We start from the raw sequence: 23,615 nt of genomic DNA, 5'->3' as shown, positions 1-23,615 counted from the left end.
TTATTCACTGTTAACTCATTTCATTTTTATTCCTTTTTGTCTAATAATACTATAGACACTTGTTTAAAAGCTTTGAAAAAACTGTTGATGAATTAAGAGAGTAGGTGTTATTTGAAATGTAATAGAAGCAGTTTTATTTGGTAAATCAGGCAGTGTAGATACCTGTTTGGAAAAGTCATTTCCACGTTAGTTTACAAGCTAGGCAGTGTGTTGGATACTATAGAGATAAATGAGTCATAGCTGCCATTTCTGGGGAGCTCATAATCTAGTGGTATCTTGCTATAATGTAGTATGATAGTATCATGAGTATATAGTAAATGAAGGAACAAGGAAACACTTGATGGGAGAGTAATTAATTTGGCCATGGGGGCTGAGAAAACGGAGATCATGGAAAGTGCTGAAACTCAGGAACCTTGAAAGATAGTTACACATCTATCCAGTAGACAGAATTGGCAGGGCACTCCAGGCAGAAAAAATAGAATGGTCAAAATCATCTATATAAAAGGCCTTGAAAAACTTGGAAAATGGCTGAATATAAGTTTGTGGGATAGGGAGTATCAGAAATAAGAAGGCAGGAAGTAAACTGGAGCTAGATCTTATATACCAAGTTAAGCAGTTTAACTTCATCCTATGGCATTGGAAGGTGTATTTTTAAAACAAGACTATTATGTCATCTCTCTGGAGTTATTGGTGAAGAGAAGCTAAAGTCGTTGGTTCAAGGAAGAATGATAGAATGATTAGTGAATGAAGGGAGGAACATGCCATCACAGAGTGGTTAAAATAGAGCGTGTAGAGATACAATCAGATTTGCGGGCGGAGGGATAAATGTGGGGAGCTGCTTTTCTCCTCTCATTGCAAGCCAGCTAGTGTTTATTGCAGTACTGTCTTGTAGACAGCAATTATAGTCAGCAACTCAGAGAGACAAAATGTTATGTTTTGCCTTCTAGGAGTTTATGCCCAAAGCAGGAGAAAATATGCCAACGTCTATGTCCTTGGCTCCTACTATAATATTTGACACATGGATAGGTGCTCAGTTGGTAGCACCTTCCAAAGATTACATAAAACCTTGTAGTCATGTTTAAAATCAAGTTATATAAATCTCCAACTGTAATTCTGTTTATTTTTCAATGTTCCCACCAATTTCAGGTTCAGAAGCAAACGGTGAGAATGCTTTCTTGTTACTATTCTGAGTCCAGAAATACTTTGTGTATTCTCAGTGGTTTCTGTGATACCCAAAATTGGTGGTATGTTATTCTACTTTATCATATCAAAATGAAGAAAGGAGAATAACATGCAGATTTCCTTTTTGAGGTACATTTTTAATTACATTTAATTACATTTTAATAGCTAACATTCAGACTTGGATTTCTAAGCCTGTTATGTATACTAGTAACTTAAAGAGAATTGAACTGAACCAAATGGAAAGAACACAGAGCTAAGGAAATGCCTTGCTTCCCCTTATATAGAGGAGAATGGAGGTTGAATACAGAAAATTCCTGTTTGAGTTCTAATTGCCCATAAATGAAAGAACTCTCAAGCCTCTCTCTAACCTGTTTATTCCATGATCCAGCAAGCTGCCAACCACCATTCATTATTTTTGTAGGAAAAAAATTTGGCGTCAAAATAATGCAGTCATTCTCTGAATGTGGTCTAGGGAAACTGAGGTCTCTCAGACCTTTTCAGGAGGTTTATAAAGTCAAAACTGTATTATTATCAAGATTTTATTTGCTTTTTTCACTCATTCTTTCACAAGTAAATAGTAAGGTTTTCTAGAAGCTGAATGATATATGATGCAACAAATTGAATGCAAAAGAAGATATGGAATTCCAGTTCTAACTGTTTCCTATTAAGCCAGATACTAAAATTTGCAAAAATTTAAAGCAATGCCACACTCTTCTTGTTTTTTCACTTTTTAGGAAATGTTTTCATTAAATTCATTATTTGTGTTAACAGGTAGTGAGTTTGTCATTACTATTATGAATAAATGAGTAGTTTAAGCACAGAAGCTTTTAGGGCAGTGAAAATATCCTATGTGGTACTATACTGACAGATTCTTATCATTATACATTTGTCCAAACCATAGAATGTGCACCAAAAGTGAACCCTAATGTAAACTATGGGGAACTTTTGGTTGGTAACAGTGTGTCAATATAGGTCATTGGTTACAACAAATGCACTCTCTGGTGATGGATGTTGATAATAGAGGAGGCTATGCATGTGTAAGAGGAAATTGTATTGGGAAATCTCTGGGCCTTCCTTTCAATTTTATTATGAACCTAAAACTGCTCTAACAAAGCCTTAAAAAATACTCAGTTTTAACTTTGAATATAAATTTAATCAATAGATACAACCTGCATGAACAAAAAGTGTTTGTGGGTCCTTACTAATTAAAAGTTTAAAGAGATCTTAAGATTAATTTTTGAGAGCTGATCAAGTAATGTATACTAATTAAGTGTGATTTGATAAAGTAGGGAAAGAAAAACAATCTTAGTTGCCATAATCCTTATGAAATTAGCACCATTGTTAATATTCTGTATTTTTTTTTCTAAGCTTTTTTGGGGATAGTTTTTTTTTTATATTAAGCACATAATTGGAATGACGTATATAAAATTTTGTGCCTGTTTTTTCACTTATGTTTTAATATGTTTCCGTATTGAGATGTAATCTTCAAAAAAAATTTTAGTGGTTGTATAATATTCTACTTAGTGGGTATATCTTAGTTTATATAATTTCCCCTTTTATTGATTCTAATTTTGGGATATGACTCTTTTTTCACTTATCAGATACTTGAAGGTCTATTATGTACAGTACTGTTCGTAAATGCTTTTTAATTTTTTATTAAGATTTCATTAGATTAGATTAAGAGTTGAGTCACCAAGGAAAAGGCCAGCTACATTTTGAAGTCAAAGAAGGGAATATGCTAAAGAGAATCTTAACTTGTGTTTCGAGTTTCTTAGAGTAGCAGGCCATATAGCACACAATTAAAATTATTAGGAATTTATACAACTCTTAGCTAGCATAGAGTTGTGGAAAGATAAGGTAAATTGATATAAAGCACTTAGAAGGAATCCTTTTCAATGAATGATTATTCAGTGTTACCTATTTTTATTTGCTAGATTATATTTTGTATTTGACTATTATTTTTAATTTTTTAATTCACATATACAGATGATCAATTCTGTGTGAATTCGTCAGAATGTTTTCCCAGTTTCCAGACCTGCATCTCCAACAGCTTGCTCAACATTTCTACTGCATCAGTGTCCTACTGGTGCTTTACAATACAGTATGGTAACACTGAAAATTGATCTAACCAAAATCTGTCATGTCTTTAAAGTGTCTTTATTGTTCCCTCACACTTGTTGGGTAGTTTGACTGGGTATAAAATTCTAGGTTGGAAATTATGTTTTCCTCAGGATTTCGAAGGAGTTTTTTTTGTTTTGTTTTGTTTGCTTTCTAGCTTTACATGTTGTGATGCAGAAGTCCAAAACCACTTAACTTCATGATTTCTTGTATGTGACCTTTTGTTCCTCTCTCTGAAAGCTTGAAAAATAATTTGAGCTACATGTTCTGAGACTTGATGATAATGTCCTATTTTTGTTGTTGTTTCATTTTTTTTTTAAATTCAGAGCTAAAGTTTCTTACAATGATAATGTAATTTTAAGGTCTGTTTTTATTTACTGTGCTGGGTATGATTGAATCACTTTCAGTGTGGAAATGCCTTTGAAATAGTTATTGATTTCCTCCCTTCTTTCATATCCGGACCTCTGAATGATCTTTAGTTATCATAAATTTTATTTTTCATCACCTTGTCTTTTGCTTTGCCTGCTTTGAGGGAGATTTCTTTAATGTTATCTAAACTATAGCTGTTCTATTGAGGTTTTGGGTATTGTGTTTCAATTTGTAGGAGTTCTTTTCTCTGATTTTTAAAAACTGATATCTTGTTCTTTTATGAATGCAGTTACATGACACCTTTTGTCTCTCAAGATATTAATGGTGGTATTTTGTTTGTTTTTAAGTTTTCATCTCATTGCATAGTCTCTTCCAAGTTGTATGTTGGGCTTTTTCTTTTCTATTAGAGGCTTTCCTTAAAATGTCTGCTGATTCTTAATTGGCGTTCATAATTCAGAGCAGATGCTAAAAAACACTAGTTGAAATTTCTACAATTTGTTGGGGCTCATCACCAGTGGTCTTTAACTGTGGAATGATCCAACCTGCGTGATTTATTGTTCAATATTTTAGGAGTTCCATAGTGCAAATCTAAACCAAGTAGTTTTTACTTTTTCTATCCTAAAATCACTGTAGCAGATGATGCCAGTCCTCTGTCCGTAGGCTTGTTTTTCCTTTCTGCTGTCAGGCTCCTGGAGTATGTTCATTCCCAGCATCTAGCTCCTCAGGTTTTTTGTTGGAGGGCCACCCTCACAATGCCAGAGCCTGCTTTGCCAGTGTACATGCTGTGAAGTATCTGGGAAATTTGTTTCCTAAGGATAGCCTTAACCCAATGACAGTATGAATAAACTCTGAGGTGTGACCTACATTATCTCCATAGCTATCCTAAGGAATTGAGCTAAAAGTATTCTCCATGGGAACTTCCTTGGTATCTTACCCTTGCTTACTTTCATTACCTTTACTGTCCTATTTACCTACAAGGTTTTTTTTCCACAAAATACTTTCTAATCACTTTCATATAAATGCCTCATCTTGTACCTTGGTCCCAGGGGACTCAACTTAAAATAAATACTAATATTTATGCTGCATTCTCTTTAATAATGCAATATTTTGGAGTGAGATTGGACTGAGGACTTTTCTATGCTATTTGGGGGGGATTCTCTTTGTCAGATTAATGGCATCAAATTTTCACATAAATGAAGAATTGGTTAAGTTCTGCTGCTTAATTTTCTAGAATGATTCATGTAGTTTAAAAATTATTTTTTGAAAGATTGAAATATTTCATCCAGGAAAAGGCTAGATGTTTTTGAAGTCTGGCTCTTTGACAGCATTTTTTATTTCTTCTGTGGTTATTTGTCTATTTAAATTTATATCTTGAGTCAGCTTTGATATTAGCTTTTTTTATTATGTTTTAACCCTAAGTTTTCTAATGCCACAGCTAATTAGCTTTTTTAGAGAAATGTGTGTTTCACTTGGGTTTTCATGTTTAATAGCTATTTGTTATATAAAGCGTTGTCTTGTTTTTTCATTTTATCTGTGACTGTGTTACAGTTTGAATTCTAATTTGAACAAACCAACTGTGAAAAGATATTTGTGAGCTAATTGAGGCAGTTTGATTACAGAAGACAGTTGGGGAAATTTGATTACAAACTATGAGTTAGATAGGTCCGAAGAATTATTAAGTGATTTTGTTAGGCATTTGGTGGTGGTGGCATTGTGGCTTGTGAGAAAATGTCTGTATTTTCAGAGAGATATAGATAGAAGTACGTAGGGATAAGATGACTTGATGTCTAAATTTGTATTAAATACTACAATCAGTTGGAAAAAAGAATAAATGAAATAGATATGCCAAATTTTTTATTATAATTCTTAATCTGTGTGATTGGTATATGGAGGTTTTTTGTTACATTTTGTGTGTGTTCGAAGATTTTTATAATTAAATTTTTTTTAAAGAAACAACTCTGAGTTACTCCTGTGATGAAATTAGAACACATATTAGAAGCACATTCTCTCCTACCCACCACTTCATTTCAGTTGGCAGGATATGCCATTTTTGCCTAGGTCTCTCATAGTTAAATTCTGTTATTTTATCCTATGTAGCTTTTCTTTACAGGTTAATAACATTTCATAGTTAACACACAGTTTCTTCAATTTTGCATTAGAAAAGATTACATGGCTCTTATCTTATCAACCCTTTCATTGTATGATTTCTCCATTTGTGAATTTCTGGAGTTTTTAAAATCTAGATTCATCTCTCACTGAATTATTAATATATCTTTAAGTAGATAGTGTGTAGCAAGAGTATATGGGTACTGGGTCTTTGCATATTTGAAAATGTCTTCTTCTTATCTTGATTCTTGAATGGTAACTTGGTGGATATTTAAGTTTGTAAGTATGTTTTCCCCCTGAAAACTTTCAGTTTTTGTAGCATTTCTCTTGCCTTGTAATGATACAGAGAAGAAAGCTACCTGATTATGTTTTCTTTTTAGTTCTGATGTTTTGCCTTTGGTTTGATTATTTGTTTTTTCCTAGATACTTCAGAGTTTAAGAGTGAAGTTGAGAGTGTCTTTAAATACAAATTATATATATTAGGTTTCTCTGGATCATATATGAGACCTTTCAATATTCAGATGTAGGGCCTTCATTTCAGTGTATTTTCTTTTATTATATCTTTTTTCCTATTCTGTTCTCCTATGCTTTAACCTTTTGAGTTTCTAAGTACAAAGTAGTTCTACATAGATTATGATTTTCTTCTTTTTTATGTAGTAAGTGTGCAGAACTGTGTTTTTTCACCCCTCTTTTGCATCCTGTGTTTCATTTTTTTTTCCACTACAAGATTTTATGTAGGTTACATGTATTTCTATTTATTCATTTTTAAATAGAATCAATTCTGGCTAGTCTGGCTTATGAAATGTATAGATAGAATCTTTTTTTACTGCTTTTTTACTACTTGTCTATACTACATATAGACAATTATTTTTCAAACCACTTTATCTTTTTGTTAAGTTTTGAATTGGAGTGTTGTGCTGGTTGATAGTTTCTGTCTAGTCATTTAGCTGCCTGAGAGATAAATAAGAGAGCTGGGTCCTTGGGCAGCTGCATGTAGGGATTTGTCTTAGACCTTTTCTGTGACTTTTTATAGAATCTAGGAAGTTGGGGTGTGTGTAGGGGTGGGGATCTTCACCAGATTTGGGGCATATCTTTCAAATTTGACATTTTCCCCATTTTGTCAGGGTGAATAGTTCACTTTGATAATAAATGGAGTTCGTTTAATGAGTTAAAACATGTTTTTCTCTGCATAGTTACCTTTGATCCATAGTAGCTAAACACCATTTTACATTCATTCCCACTAGCAATGTATAGTAAACTCAGTTTCTCCACATCCTCATCAGCATTTGGTGGTGTCACTGTTTTCATTTTGCCATCTTTATGGGCATATACAGATATCTTATAGTTTTAGTTTGCATTTCCCTAATGGTTAATGAAGTTGAATATCTTTTCATGCTTTCATCTGTCATGTATAGATCTTTGGTGAAATGTCTTTTGCCCATATTCTAATTGCATTTTTTTCCTTGGTTTTGGTTGGTTGGTTAGTTGAGTTTTGTTTTGGCTTTTGAATTTTGAGAGTTCTTTATATATTCTAAAAGCTAATTCTTTTTCAGATATTGATGCTATGGTTTGACTGTATCCTCCAAAGCTCACCGTGAAATTTAATTGCCTTTGTAACAGTATTAAGAGGTAGGGCATTTAATAGGTGATTAGGTCATGAGGACTATGTTCAGTTGAGTATATTTATGTAGATCTATTTCCATTGATCCATGTGTACATCTCTCCACCAGTACTCTACAGTCTTGATTACTGTAACTATATAACATCTTCAACTATATAATATCAGGTAAACTGATTCCTCTCACCTTTTTCTTATTTTTCAAAATTGTAGGTATTCTGGTTCTTTTGCCTTAATATATAAATTTTAGAATAATCTTGTCTATCTGTACAAAAAAAATCACTTTAGGAATTTTTTTCATAGACTTCTTGGGATTGTCCTCATAGATAGTCATATCATCTGCAAATTTGCAATTAAAGACAGTTTTATTTTTCCCTTGCAGTCTACATACCTCTTTCCTTTTTTCTTTCTTTCATTCATTCTACTTTTTATTTTTCCTTTATTAGCTAGAACTTCCAGTACTATGTTGAATAAGAGTGGACTTCTTTCCCTTATTTCAGATCTTAGGAGGAAAGCATTCAGTTTTTCACCATTCAGTATGTTAGCTGTTGGTTTTTCATAAATGTTCTTTATCAGAAGAACTTCAACTATCAGGTGGAAGTTCTTTCTAGTTTTGTTTTTATGAGAGTTTTTTTGTCATGATTGAGTATTGAAGTTTGTAAAGTGCTTTTTATGCATCTTTTGATACGATCATGTGATTTTTTTTAGCTTGTTAATATGATGAATAATATTTGTTGATTTTTGCATATTGAATCAGTCTTGCATCCTTAGAATAAACCCCACTTGGTCATAATTCTTTTTATATATTGCTGAATTCTGTTTACATACTAATTGGTACTTTAAGTCTTCTGTTTCTATTTTCATGAGAAGAGGTAGTGGTCTGTAATTTTCTTTACTATCTTTGTCTGATTTTGGTATCAGGGTAATATAAACATGATAAAATGAATTGGGAAGTGTTCTCCCCTCTTCTACTTTTTAGAAGGGATTATATATAATTGATGTTAAAACATTTTTTTTTAATTCTTTTTTAAACATGTTAGAATTCCTTAGTAAAACCATCTGGGCATGGAGATTTTGGGGGGCTTGAGGAAAATTTTTAAATTATGCTTTCAGTTTCCTTAATAATTATACGGCTATTCAAAGTATCTATTGGGTGAATTGTGATAGTTTATGCTTTTTGAGTAATTGGTCCATTTCTTCTAAGTTGTCAAGTTTCTTTATGTGTAGAGTTGTTTGTAATATTCCCTCATTATTCTTTTGATGTCTGCAGGGTCAGTGGCAATATCCCCTATGTCGTTCTTGTTATTGGTAATTTGTGCCTTCATTCTTTTTGTCTTTGTCAGTCTTGCTAGAGGCTTGTTCATTTTATTGATCTTATAAACAACCACCTTTTTTTCCCATTACTTTTCTGTATCATTTTCCTATTTTAAATTTTATTGATTTCTGCTCTTCATTATTTTATTCTGTCTTCTTGCTTTCAGTTTATTTTGTTCTTTTTCTTGATTCTTGAGTTGGGAGCTTAAATAATTGATTTGAAACTTTTCCTTTTGTTAATATAGGCAGTTAGTGCTATAAGTTTTCTTCTTGGTGTTGCTTTACCTGTGTCCTCTTATTGTTCTTAAACTCTTCTTTTACTGTTTTTACTTGCCTGAATAATTAATAAGACTGTAAATTCCACAAAAGTATGTAGCATAGTGCCAAATATTTGTAAATGGTTTTTGAACTTTAAAACTTACATATATATCTCAGCCTGGCAGCTTCACTCTCTATGAACTGGAAAGACACAAAATTAATACAAATTTTCCCTAAAATTAGAGGGCTGATTATATATTTATATATATATATATATATATAAAAATATATATAACTGAGGGTTGATTGCAAGTAAAATTTTATTCTATTTAATAGCTTTTTGTTTAGTGAAAAGTATATTGAAGACAAGATATGAATTAAATCTTTAGCAGTGTTTACCCTGTTTAAGGATTTCTACAAATAAACATTTGAATTTTTAATAGCAAGATTGCTGTAAAGACCAGAGGCATGAAAATTTAGTCTGAAATCACTTCCATTTTTTTAGGAAATATTAATGTCTTCACAATCCATCACAGAGCCTATGAACTTTTCAGTACTGTCTTTTCGCGTCAATATTTACAAATAAAGCAAAAATGGTTTTGTGTTGAATTTACTAACTTTTAAAAATCTTCCATTTAAAGATAATTTTAGAAAGAAAGGGAAAAGATATGGAAAATTAATAGATGACTATAGGTGAGAGGGTGGTATAGTGGGAAACCTTGTGAACTTTAAATGAAATGTGCCATGTTAGCTGTGCGGTTTAGGTCAACGTAAATAACCTATTTGATACTTAGTTTCTTCATCTGTAATATGGAAGTACTGCTATCAAGTTTTCAGATTGCTGTGAGGATCAGAGAAAAATGTACAAGTTTCTAAGGTGGTGCCTTACATGTATGGTATTTGTAAACATTTATAGATGTGTTGCTGTATAAGATTTCCAATTTTAAAAGTAAAGTATTTTTGGGGGGAAAAATAATGGTGTATCAAAGATTATTTTAATGTGGTTTGAAGAGGGAAATGTATTTTGAATATGTAAATGTAACAAATGAATATCATAATCCAGAACAAAATTATAAGTATTAGATTCTAACCTGGCAAAATGTGCTATAATCTACTAAAATCACTTTAGTACTTTATATCACAATAAAGGTGAATTCCACTGACTTTCTGACAGCCTGAAAAACTGGGTGAAGACATGCTCTCATGGCAAAGGGCATTAAAATCTTGGTGACAGAATATTATTAAACAGGTAAAGTGACTGAAAACTAAGGGGTTCATCTGTCTTCAGGGATAAAGTTCAATCCTCAGGCTTCTCTGGCACCCATGTGAGAAGACTGTGTGCAAAGACCAAGTTTTAAGTAGAGGAAAGTTTGTACTTGGTCAAGTTGTGCTTCATATATAAAGACAATAGTAGATATTCTCAAGCCTGCGGGAGTTTAAATATAGCATCAATAAACACCATTACTAAAACTAATTGCTGAAATCTAGCCACCAAAAACATGCTGCTATTGAAGAACTCAGGTTTAGAGGAGCTGTGATAAAAGGACTGTTGGTGAGAATGGAATCCAGTTTAATGTAGATCCAAGATAAGCAGTCACGAAATTATAGTTTATAATTTATATAATGTAAACTATGTAAATTTATACCAAATAACAATAGATCACAAAAATTGGTTTTTAATCAGCCATAGAATTAGAGTTTTAAAAATTGATCATGGGGGGTAGTGTGTGTATATAAAATGTATGTATGCATGCTCATTTCCACATTTTTCACAGCAAGAAATCAGTAGGTACTGCCTAAATATGAAACAAATCATTAAATAAAGGACCTCCAACTGCTTTGTGTTTTTCATAATCTTATTTCCCTAATCTTCAGAGGCAATATTTAAAAGAGAGGGGGTCATATTATAAATGTCTAGGTGACATTCAACAGATCCTCTAGATTCATTTCATTTTCTGTAAATTCAAATGAATTCAGTTTATATGTTAAATCTTTAAAACAGCATGACTAATATAATTCCAGTTCTGTAAAACTGTAGTGCTATGGTTTGAATATTTGTCTCCTGTAAAACTCATGTTGAAATTTAATCCCCAGTGTGGCAATATTAAGAGGTGACACCTTTAAGAGGTGATTGGGTTGTGGGGCCTCAGCTATGATTATTCCATTCATGAATTAATGGGTTATCATGGGAGGGGAATTGGTGCCTTTATAAGGAGAGAGAAACCTGAGCCTAGTCCATTAGCATGCTCAGCCTCCTCGCCATGTATTAATAATACCCCGTGCTGTCTGGACTCTTCAGAGAGTCTCCACCAGCAAGGTGGCTCTCACTAGATGTGTCCCCCTTGACCTTGGACTTCCTAGCCTTCATAACTAAGAAATAAATTTATTTTCTTTATAAATTACCCAGTTTCAGATATTCTGTTGTAAACAACAGAAAATGGACTAAGACATTATACATACATACATATATATATATATATATATATATATATATATATATATATATATATAGCAAAGTGGTTAAGAGTCTAAATTCTTGATTCAGATTGCTAGTGTGACTCTGGGAAGGTTGCTAATCTTTCTAATAAGTTCATCTGTAAAATGGGAATAATAGTCCCTAGTTTATGGCTTACAGGTAATTCACATAAAGCCCTTAATATGGGGCTCAATGTTAGTTATAATTACTTCTCCTGCCTCTGTTATTCATAGAGCTAGATCTGTAATGATATTCACCAAATGTTAATGATGTTTGTTTCTGGGTAGAGGAATTTGGGGTGATTCCTTCTTCATTTCTTGATAGCTTGAGTTTTTCAAAATAATGAATAACACAAAGCTGTCCTAAAAATAAAATACATATAAATTTTAGTTGTCCCAGCACAGTTCTTTTACATCTGAAATCTTAATTGTTGAGCCTGGAAATCTATATTTTCAAAACGCTCTTCAAGTGATTCTGATTGTGCATCAATTTTGGAAGCACTTGGTATAAATAACTTCCCCTACCCAATTCAAATGAATATATATTTAGGCCCCTGTGATGTGCACTATGGTTAAACTGTCTTCTTCCAGTCTGGTCTACTTCAGCACTCTTGTTAAGAATCTGAAGAGGTGGACATGATTTTTGCCAAAAATCTGAGTGGGCTTTGGGGTGCATTCCACCCTTATGAGATAGCTGTTTTATCCCAGGAGCAGGAAAGAAAAATGAGAGTTTAGTACTACTGAGTCATAAGGCAGGAGTCCTTGAAATTGGAAGGGGATGTGTTAAAAGCAACAAAGAGGCGCTAGTACATGCTGACAAATAATACTCTGGGGGGACAGGAGTAAGAGAGTATGGCAGGCATCAAACAGCTTCACAAAACATTTTTAAATTAAAAACAACTTATGTAACACCAAGAAGTAAGTTTCCTTCTCCACTCACTCAAGGATGGATGCCTTGCTAAAAAAAGTGCCACCTCGGCTAGGAAAACCCTATCCATAAATACTTCACTAGCTTTCTACAAACAGTAAGTCCTCCATGCTATAGAAATAGGGTTATGCTGAAGGTCAGTATCTCCTTAGAAAATGATGGGGAAGCAAGTTAGTATTCATAGTTTCTGGAGCTGGATTGGCACTTTTTTCCCTTCAGATATGCAGTGTGATGATGGAAACAAGAATTTTCTCTGGTCCTACAGTCTTTACTTTTCTCAGTTACAATGCTTTCTGCCTGAGTGGAATTAAATGCCACTGTGACTGTTGCATTCTCTTTCAGTACTGGGAGTGATTAACTCTGCAGCAGTGGAAAATTTCATTATGTTTGTACCTTTTTGAGACAGTGAAGTGTATATCTGGTATTAAGGTGAGGGAAGCCACAACTAGGACAAAAAGTGGAAAATCAAGACCATTGTGCTTTAAAGCCAGAGTGTCAGTGGAAAATCAGAGATGTGGGGAGTTGCTTACAGTATGGCTCCTAAATGACATCTCAGTTTCTTAGATTTCTGCTATTGTTACCTTAAAAGCCTTCCTCCAGGTTTATGTCTTCAATCTTATTCTGCTAGTCTGTCTTTACCATAAGAAATTAGGAGTTATGATATCTTTCATTTACTTCACTTCGTGTTTTCAATTCATGGTACTTTCACATCAGATACCTCTATTATAGGTTATGTATTGATAATGTACACTATTAAAGGGAGGACTTACATAATATCAAACAGATATTTGAATAGTCAGTGTTCTTGGCCATTTGAAATCTTAGATCACAATTTCTGGTTAGAACTAGATCTCGTGAATTTGAGCCTCAAACAACTGAGATTTTTAGAATTTCAAAACAATCACTTAAGACAGAAGGAATTCTTTTTATTGCATCTTTTGAATATAAAGATGTCACTGAAGGCCAATCTGCATAGCAGAAAGGGGGTTGGGGGGCAGAATTTGAGATACTCAGGGAAAACAGAAGAAATATGTACAAAAAAGTAAAAACTTGTTTTTACTTTTCCTCTGGGAAATTGGATTGGAGAGGGGTTGTTGAGTGGGGCTTAGGTACTTCATCCATGAAGGCTTACCTTTCTGAACTTGAAGTTACAGACAGATAAGATAGAGCAAAAGGCATAAACAAGTGTCTAATAGTTTTAGATGGGTAATTTATAAATTAGGCACCTCTTAAAACAGAAGTGTGTAAATCATAAATCTAGAGTTTAATAAGTATCACAAAGAGAACAAACCATGTAACCTAATTTATTTTTTTCTAATATTAACATACTGTGTTTCTTTTTATTACTACTAGTATGGCATATCTTTTTCTATTCTTTTGCTTTCAACTTTCTAAATATATTTTTTGTGTGTCTTGTAAGCAGCACATAGTTGAGTTTACTTTTTCTCTAGTCTGGCTGGCAATCTTTAAATTTTAATTGGAGTTTTTAGTCCATTTACATTTAATGTAATTGTTGATATGCTGTGTTTAAATTAACCACCTTACTACTATTGGGTCCCCAACCCACCTCTTCTATATTCCCTTCTCCATTTTTAACCTTGCCTTGTTAAGTATTTTATCATTTCACTTTTTCCTATTAGAGTTTTAATTATACATTCACTATTTTTTTTTTTGTTTTGTTTTTTTAAATGATTAAACTAGATATTACATTTTACATCCTTGGTCTTGTAAAGTCTAAAGTTAATTAGTATTTTTACCACTTTTGGAAATGAAATGCTTTTAGAATACTTAAACTCCATGTAGCCCCCTACACTTTTTGTGCTAATAACTAGTCATTTGTTTTAATGATAATAGTAATACTAACATCCTGTGAGACTTTTTAAAAAAGTCTTTTATAGGGCTAGCATTTGTTTGGTTTATTTGTATATACTCCCTTTTTATGACTTTCTCTTCCTTTTTATATTTCTGAATTTTTATCTGAAATTGTTTTCCTTCTGGCCAAAGAACTCTTCTTAGTATTTCTTCTACAGTAGGCCTGCTAGTGACCAGTTCACTTAGATTTTGTTTTCCTGAAAGTATTTTTCAGATTCATTTTTGAAGGATATTCTTACTGAGTATAGAATGCTAGGTTGGTAGTTGTTTTCTACCAGCATTTTACAAACACTATTTTACTGCAGTTTTGATTCTGTTTTTCCAGTGAGAAGTCAGCTGTCAATCTTACTATTGCCTTTAAGTTTTTTTCTCTGTCCTTGATTTATCAGTAGCTTGTAGAGTACTGAGGTGTCATTTTTTTTAATCTTAGGGCTTGTAGAACCTCTTGAATCTGAGGGTTGTTAAGTCTTTCAATTTTGGAAAATAGTCATTTCTTCAAATACCGCTTATCCTCAATTATATGTCTCTTTTTTCAAAGGTTCTAATTAACACGTATATTAGACGCTTTCACTTTATTCCTTATGTTTCTTTTGCTCAATTCTTTATTTTCCTTTCTATATTTCATTCTGCATATTTTCTTCTGAACTAGCTTTTAGTTTATTAATTTTTCTCTTCAGCTATATCTATTCTATGCCTATTTTTTTAAATCTTGTCATTTCATTTCTTGAGTACATTAAGAATAGCTATTTTGAAAGCTAGTGACAGAAAATCTGAATCTCCTGTGGCTCTGTTGTCTACTTTTTTTTCTCTGTAGTCACAGTTTTCATATTGATGCCTGGTTATTTCTTACTGTGTTGGATGTTGTATGTCACCATACAAAAATTCTAGTAACAATTTGAGGTGCTTTGTGACTTTATCTCTCTCTAAAAGAATATTTTTGCAGTAAGGCTGAGGTAGATCATCTTAAACATCCAGTCAGTGGCTGAGATGATTTCCGCCTAGGCTTCAGCCCTTGTAAAGGTTGGTTTATTTTAGTTTGATCCTTATTCCTAAATTGTAGTAGCTTCTCAGGGTCCTTGATTAAAAATCCAGGGTATTTTCTAGAACATCTTCTCTTAGGCAGATTTTGAATATTGATTTTTGCTTAGCTACATTGCCTCTTATCTTTTTCCTTTCAGAGTCAGTAATTGTGTTAAGAATGGAAGTGTGCCACATGTCAAGTCCTCCTCTCTTCTTCGAGATCTTGGCCCTACTGATTCTGCCTTGATATCCTACCAATGTCTCCAAACCTTTTTTTCTTTTTTTTTTTTTTTTTAATTTCATCTAGTTTTTCTGGTTGTATTCACTTGATAGGTCTAAAAAAACATAGCTCATCAGGAAATATAACCATGTGAAATTGTTTTATTTTTGTTGTTATAACGGTGATTGTTGCTTTGTACATTTGTTTTTATAAAATATTTCAGTGCCATTTTGATTTGGAGAATAATCTCTCAGAATCCTACTTTCACTACACATGCCTGTTGTTCTATGTTGTTAATGGTAACTGGGTGAAGAGTTTGAGAAATGTAATGGAAAGAGCATGGACTTTTTGAACAAGAATACTTGGGTTCAAATTGTGGGTCATCTTGATTCTGTCAACTTGTGTGAATTATCTGTAGAGACACTGCCCAGGCTGAAGTACAGTGGTATGATCAAAGTTCATTGCAGCCTCAAACTCCTAGGCTTAAGTGATCCTTCTGCCTTAGCCTCCCAAGTAGCTAAGACTATAGACATGCACCATCACTCCTGGCTAATTTTTTTATTTTTTATTTTTTTGTAGAGATGGGGTCTGACTATTTTGCTCAGGCTGGTCTCGAACTCTGGCCTCAAGCAATGCTCCCACCTTAGCCTCCCAAAGTGCTAGGATTATGGGCATGAGCCATCATTCCCAGCCTCTGTTAACTTTTAAAATTTCTCTTTCCTCATCTGTCAAATGGACATAGTGAAAATCAAAAGTGAAATTGAAATTAAATTTTATTTAAAATGAAATAATGCAGATAACACCTGGCAAATAATAGACGCTTAGCAAACTTTAAAAATTATCTTGGGGAATAGGAAACTGTAGACTTAAAAGGACTCTCATAAAAATTTAATAGGAATTTATAACTTTACTATGTATTAATAGTAAGTATTAGCAAACTCTCAAAAAGGCATGTTATGTTTGGTTGTAGGACAGTTCAACAGGCATCTGTAGAGAAGCCACTATGTTCTAGACATCGTGTTTAATCCTAATGATGTATAGATTCCATCCAGAATCTTGCAGTTTAGTGGGAAAACAGCAAAAGATGGTGAGCAGGGGGAGGCTAACTCCAATACTGTGATGAAGCAGGAGTGTTAGAGCAGGGATCAACGAATTTTTCTATAAAGGGCCAGGCAAGGCTTTGTGGGACATACTGCCTCTGTTGCAACTACCTAGCTATGCTATTGTAGTGCAGAAGCAGCCATATTCAGTGTATAAATGAATGGGTATGGGTGTATTCAAATAAAACTATTTACAAAAACAGGTGGCAAACCAGTTTTGGCCCATGGGTCCCAAAACTGTGCTAATCCTAGCCCTCCACAAGTTAAGAATGGCTTTTACATTTTTAAAGGATTCTTTAAAAAGAAGATGATGCAGCAGAATCCACATGTAGCCCACAGAGCCTGAAATATTTTATTTGTAGTCCTTTACAAAAAAGGTTTGATAACCCCTGGGTTGGAAATAGAGTGGTGATTGCTACCAAAAGAGAAAAAAAAAAATAGACTTGAGTACTCAAGAGTTGACAGCAAAGAAAGAAAAAGAACATCACAAGCAGGCTTGGATCCCCAAAGGATCCTGATGGGAAGAATAGGAATTCTGTGTGCAAATATTGATATATATTTACCCATGCCCCACTCCAACAGTGATTATCCCACTAATTACTCCTCTGTTTTATTGAATTGTCCATATTGTGCTGTTTTAGCAGCATATAGAGGGGTACACTCATAGAAAATCAAAAATTTAATACTGTTAAGAAGTGTTCTTCTGTTTAGAAGGAATTAACTCTCCATCATAGCTAAACGTTATCAGACTTTTTGCTCTTTGAATGTATATTGCTTTGTAATTTTATAACATCCTGCTAATTTTTTTCTTTCAGAAATACACTTTCGGGAAATGGCCTCTAAATCTTGGCTGAATTTTTTAACCTTCCTGTGTGGATCAGCAATAGGATTTTTTTTATGTTCTCAGCTATTCAGTATTTTGTTGGAAGAACAGGGTGACACCCAGCCTAAAATTCTTCATAATGATCCTCATGCTAGGCATTCAGATGATAATGGACAGAATCATCTAGAAGGACAAATGAACTTCAATGCAGATGCTAGCCAACATAAAGGTATGGTTTACTTTATTAAGGAGTAAACATGAACACTATTTTAGTCTAAGCCTTAAAAGAACTGGAAAAGTTATTTATATGAACTTTGTTATATCACTGTCTGTAGTTTTTAATTAACATGAGCTTTATATTCCAAATACTAAATAATTCTTGGTTTGCCTCAGGAGAAGGGAATTGATAAAACCCAGATTTATTTAGGGAGTAAGGTATTAATATCAAATTTCTTTTTAAGTAGAAATTGTTCTGAAATGATTTGGGGAAAAAGCATAACTTTTCAGATTAAGTTTGTTTCAGAAAATTTTTCTTTAGGTTCAGTTTTGTTATGGTTTATATTGATGTCTTGGTCGTAGTTTTTGCTTAAGTCTTGTTTTCGTAGAGAAACTCAAGAGATATCTATAAATCTCAATTTGTATATTTATCATTAATTAATCTTTTCTCCTTTTGAGAGGGATAAAGAACTGAGAAAGTAAAAATCTAAGGATGTGTTACAATGACTTTATTTCCTCCTTGCCACCTGTTTCTAACTAGATGTTCTCAGTTGAATCCTCTGTGTCCTACTTAAATTTTGGTTTTCTCTAAGTTTCTATCCTTTTGCTCTCTTTGTGATGTCATCAGCCCTCATAATTTTAATTTCCGTCTATCCTTCAGCCCAGTTCCAGACACCATGAAAAGACATTAACACAATGTGAATATTTTTGCAAATTGTGATTAGACAGAAAAGAATACATGTAGCTTGAAAACCATAGGAATTCAGGAATACAGAGGGTTCTCTAGTAAGAGCTATTTCACTTATCTTTCCAGTAGTAAATTCTTCTTCCCTGCTTCTCAGGCAGGGAAGGGTGAGGTATCAAAGCCTGGTTGAGTTTTATCAACTAGCAAGCACATACATACTATTCCAAGTCAAGTCATGTTGTGTAAATATTTATATAACAATTCAGCTCTGAGCAGGTGATTTGTGTTCTTACCATACAGCAGTCTGGTCACTGTGCACTTGCTTTGTAGCATAGCCACCTGTCTTCAGATCATCAGTTGGAGCCAGCCAGTAGTAAGCTACACTAGACTTCACTATAGACACACACACATTAGGTTATGAAGTATGGAATGTCCGATTACCTTAAGTACTCAGTTTGACAGTTGATATTTCTGACACTTCACTTTGACACTTATTGTTTTTTCATTGTGAAGGTACATCCTCATTCTTTCAAATGCACGTTTGGCTTCTGATTATCTTTCAAAAATTATTTTAGAACATTTTTTGTGAAACCATGAATAAGTAAAAAATTCGTGTTATTTTTGAATATGAATTCCATTGTGGAACCAGTTGCTGCACAGACACCTGGAAATACCAATGAAATGTTTGGGAAGGATGTGGCTCATGAATGCACAGTATGTTGATGGTTTGAGAAGTTCCATTCTGGTGATTTTAATCTTGAAAATGAGCCATGTGGGTGACCTGAGACCAAGGTGGATAATGAGGAGCTATAACCTATGGTGGAAGTGAACCCATCTCAACCTTGGGCGAATTAGCAGCAAGGTTTGATGCTACTATTACAACAATATTGGACCATTTGAAATAAATTGGCAAGGTAAAGAAGCTGGACAGATGGGTACTGCATGAATTAAACAAGCATCAGAAGAAAAACGGTCTCAAAGCTTGCCTTTCTTTGCCATCATAACATAAAGGCAAACCATTTCTACACTATATTGTTACATGTGACCAAAACTTGATTCTTTTTGACAACTGTAAGCATTCAGCACAATGGCCTGATAAAGGTGAAGTGCCAAAACAAGAGTCCGAAACCAAATATTTCTCAAAAAAAAAAAAAGCTAATGGTGTCTGTTTGGTGGTCCAGTGCTGTTTGGTGTATTGTCCACTATAGCTTCATAAACCTGGTCAATTACAGTGGATGTTTACTGTTAATTAGACAAAATGATGAGGATGCTTGCTATTAAGCAGCCAAGATTGTTCAGTAGAGACAGGCCAATCCTCTTGCAAGACTATATGCCACAAAAAACAATGCTGCTCAAACCATAGAGTCTGGACTTGGAAACTCTCTCTCACCCGTCACACTCACCAGACCTTGCACCAACTGCCGACCACTTCTTCCAGGCTTTGGACCACTTCTTGCAAGGAAAAATATTCAATTCTTAACAAGCTGTGGAAAACGCCTTTTGCGATTTCATCACCACTCACTCTCTAGGCTTCTTTACTGGTGGCCTAAACAAGCTACCCTTAAGATGGCAACACTGTGTTGATAGTTGGTGCATACTTTGATTAACTGTACTACATCTTGTTTGAGATGCGATAAACTAAATTTTTGATTTGAAATTGGACATTTCATATTTATTGACCTAATAGATACATACTTGTCCTGCTCAGTGGCCTGCAAAATGTGGGGTATGCTAAAAGTCTATCTATTCCCCTCAGACTCAACTTGTGTAAGTTGAATGTCCTTTTCCTCCCTGCTCCTGAAAGTTGTTCTTCCTCCTATATTCTTTATGCCAGAAACTATGAAATCATAGTAGATGCTTACCTTCCCATATCAGTCAATCCCATTTGTCACTAAATTCTAACAATTCTACTTTACCATATTTCAGGCCTCTACCTCTTATTCCACAATGCATTTCCCTTAATTCAAGCCTTCGGTTAAACCCATGTACCTGCACTCAACCAGACTTCACCATGCCTTTTGTCCTTTGTTTTGGTGAGCTTTTATTTGTTTAAACACCTGTTTTCTGCATCATCTCTTATTTTTTTCTATTATCACTTTCTCATTTCTTCTCTGTTCTACCCAAGTCCCTATTCCACTGCTCTATAGGATTTATCAGCCACTACTTTCTTTTCCTTCAGCCCATTGAACCATCTGTACATATCTCTATTACAACATCTCTTGGTATGTAGTAATTACTGGTTTGCATGTCAAGCTGACCTACTAGACTGTGAATTCCTCAGTGACAGAAATGTGTCTTATTCACTTTTTCATCTTTTGTACCAGCACATACCTGGTACAAAGTAATTAATGAATAATTGAAAGAATGGGAGTATCTATAATACCAGATCCCAGCAGTGAGGAGAAAGTTGTCTTGTCCTAAGTGAAACAGATTGGGGATTCCTGCATATACCGTTTTCTCTATCCATTCAGAATTTGGTATATCTGTATTGCTAAGAGACTGAGCTCCTCAAGTATATGAGATACGAATACTTTGTTACTAACAATAGGGTGACTTTTCTCCTGTCCTTTTGGATTCTGAATTACTGATACTCAGGGGGCATGAGAATGTTTTCATATGCTACCCAGCCTTTGTTTCTATTTTCCCTCAATTGGTTAACTAGCATATTATACCTCTATTAGTTTTTCACAGGACTGAGCTTTCGTAACTCACTGTTTGACCTTAACTTTAATGGTATGCTTCCTCAGGCTACCACCTAGAGCGTTGCTATTCAGTGTGGTTTGTAGACTTGTGCTGGTCTACAGCTAACGAAATTTTGCTTACTTGGGAGTAAGCAGAAACTTTTATGATAATTAGAGTAATTTTGTCTGAATCTAAAGAAAAACTTAGGGCTATATTTTTCTAGTAATTCTTCAAGTGTAGGTCTCTTAACTATTGGGAATAAAAACTGGTCTTTTACCACAGATAGTTTGAAAAGCACTTGTCTAGAATCTTACAACTGGGCACTTACCTCTAGACTGGTGGTACTCAAAATGTGGTCCTGGCCTGTCAGTCTATAAATTGTTTGTCTGCACTCAGATAAGGAGCTTGTACCAGGTTGTAAATTAGTTTAAGTCCCTAAGCTCATTGCTTAGTTAAGTGGACTTTTTGCTTGGTAGCAGGCCTTTGATGAAAGAAGTAGTATGTTGCTTTATATTCTGGCATAAGCTCCTTATTTCTTTGCACACTGGTAGTTGGGAAAACACTGCTCTAGACAATCTTGGAAAGCCCATCTGCCAGTTCTGTTTCTGACTGGTGGATTCGCATTTTCAAATGAGGTATATTACTAGCAGGAAGTAATCTCAACCTTTCATTAACTCCTGTGATTTGAACTGGGGTAATCTTGAAATCCCTTAAGGCCACCTCAGGGTACTTGTAGAAATTCATAGCAAGACTCTTGTGAACTTCAAAAATGAATTGCCACTTCAGCAGCATGTCTTTACTGTCCTTCAGAAGCTTGTTCAAAGCAGAGAGAAATTCTTGTCAATCTGTTGAAAACCAGCTGAAGTTTTCTTTGTATTATGAAGTGCCAAGCAGAGACTTTTTAAGGCAGCACTTTATGTGCTTATGAATCATGGAGAACGTGTTAAAATGCTGATTCTGATTCAGTGGGTTGGGGCCTGAGGTTCTGCATTTCTAACAAGCTCTCAGGTGACCCTGATGCTTTTGAGCAGTAAACCACACAGTTCAAGTGGTAAGAATTCAGGTCATTGTCAACCTTTCTTAGCTCTACTAATGTCCTAGATAAGGTGAAACCAATAAATCAGTGTCAGTTTACATTAGGTTGAATTTTGCTTTCTTTCAGGTAAATTACTAATGATGGGTAAATAGGAGGAGGGTCTTTGAAATTGTTTAAAAAAATGCTTTCTTCACTTTATTTGGATTTTATATCTATGTGAATATAACTTTTAAAAATATTTGTTTAATAGATGAGAACACAGACATCGCTGAAAAGCTCTACCAGAAAGTTAGAATTCTTTGCTGGGTTATGACAGGCCCTCAAAATCTGGAGAAAAAGGCCAAACACGTCAAAGCTACATGGGCCCAGCGTTGTAATAAAGTGTTGTTCATGAGTTCAGAAGAAAATAAAGACTTCCCTGCTGTGGGATTAAAAACCAAAGAAGGCAGAGATCAACTATACTGGAAAACAATTAGAGCCTTTCAGTATGTTTATGACAATTATTTAGAAGATGCTGATTGGTTTTTGAAAGCAGATGATGATACGTATGTCGTAGTGGACAACTTGAGATGGCTTCTTTCCAAATACAACCCTCAAGAACCCATTTACTTTGGGAGAAGATTTAAGCCCTATGTAAAGCAGGGCTACATGAGTGGAGGAGCAGGATATGTACTGAGCAGAGAAGCCTTGAAGAGATTTATTGATGCATTTAAAACAGAAAAATGTACACATAGTTCCTCCATCGAAGACTTAGCACTCGGGAGATGCATGGAAATTATGAATGTAGAAGCAGGAGATTCCAGAGATACCACTGGAAAAGAAACTTTTCATCCCTTTGTACCAGAACACCATTTAATCAAAGGTTATCTACCCAGAACCTTTTGGTATTGGAATTATAACTATTATCCTCCAGTAGAGGTAAGTTTAGAAATTTCATTACTGTGTAAATACTTGAACTGACTTGTTGATGAAAAGTAATATGTGTATATTTCTATAGTAATAGGAGTCGTCCTTAGACTTTTTGTATAGAGTGGCAGTATAACAAAGTAGATGAGAACGAGGACATCAGCTGTAGTCATTCAACAAGTATGTATTGGTGCCATTATATGCCAGGCATTGAGAATATGGAAATAAATACAATAGAAGGCAGACTAATAAAGATAGAATATAATTTTATCTAGTAGTACATGCCCTAAAGAAAAATAAAGCCAAGTAAGGGAATGAAGAATGACCCAGGGTTGGGGTACTCTGCTTTGGGTGATTAAAGATTACGTCTCCTACGGATAACTTTTGAGCAGAAACCTGAGGGAGGGTAGAGAGCAGGCTGTATGAATATCTGAGTAAAGAGCCTTCTAGTCATCAAGAATAAGACATGAAAAGACTTTGAAGTTCAGAAAGACCTATATTCAAATCCTGCTCTCCCACTTAATACCTGAATGACCTTGGATGGACAGAATTTGTCTGATTTCTGAGCTTCAATTTCTTCATTTATAAAATGGACCTGGTATACCTGTCTCATTTAATCTTTGTAATTAAAGTGTAGTATACCCTGTCACACAGTAAGCATTTAATAAGCCTTGGCTCTCATTTGAC

General features: G+C 34.2%; 1 protein-coding gene across 2 annotated transcripts in view; it reads left to right on the top strand.

Annotated features, from left to right (window-relative positions):
- The window catches only part of C1GALT1 (core 1 synthase, glycoprotein-N-acetylgalactosamine 3-beta-galactosyltransferase 1), a 50,139-nt gene that overhangs the window by 14,465 nt on the left and 12,059 nt on the right, over positions 1-23,615 (top strand). For both annotated transcript variants that reach the window (XM_012757151.2, XM_012757152.3), the window contains exons 2-3: positions 17,396-17,632; positions 22,273-22,940. In XM_012757151.2, the coding sequence (XP_012612605.1) occupies positions 17,396-17,632; positions 22,273-22,940 (905 nt within the window). The remainder of the gene's footprint in view (positions 1-17,395; positions 17,633-22,272; positions 22,941-23,615) is intronic.

This window comes from Microcebus murinus, chromosome 9 (assembly GCF_040939455.1).
Source record: "Microcebus murinus isolate Inina chromosome 9, M.murinus_Inina_mat1.0, whole genome shotgun sequence".
Lineage (NCBI taxonomy): Eukaryota > Metazoa > Chordata > Mammalia > Primates > Cheirogaleidae > Microcebus > Microcebus murinus.
This window is presented reverse-complemented; position numbering and strand designations above follow the sequence as displayed.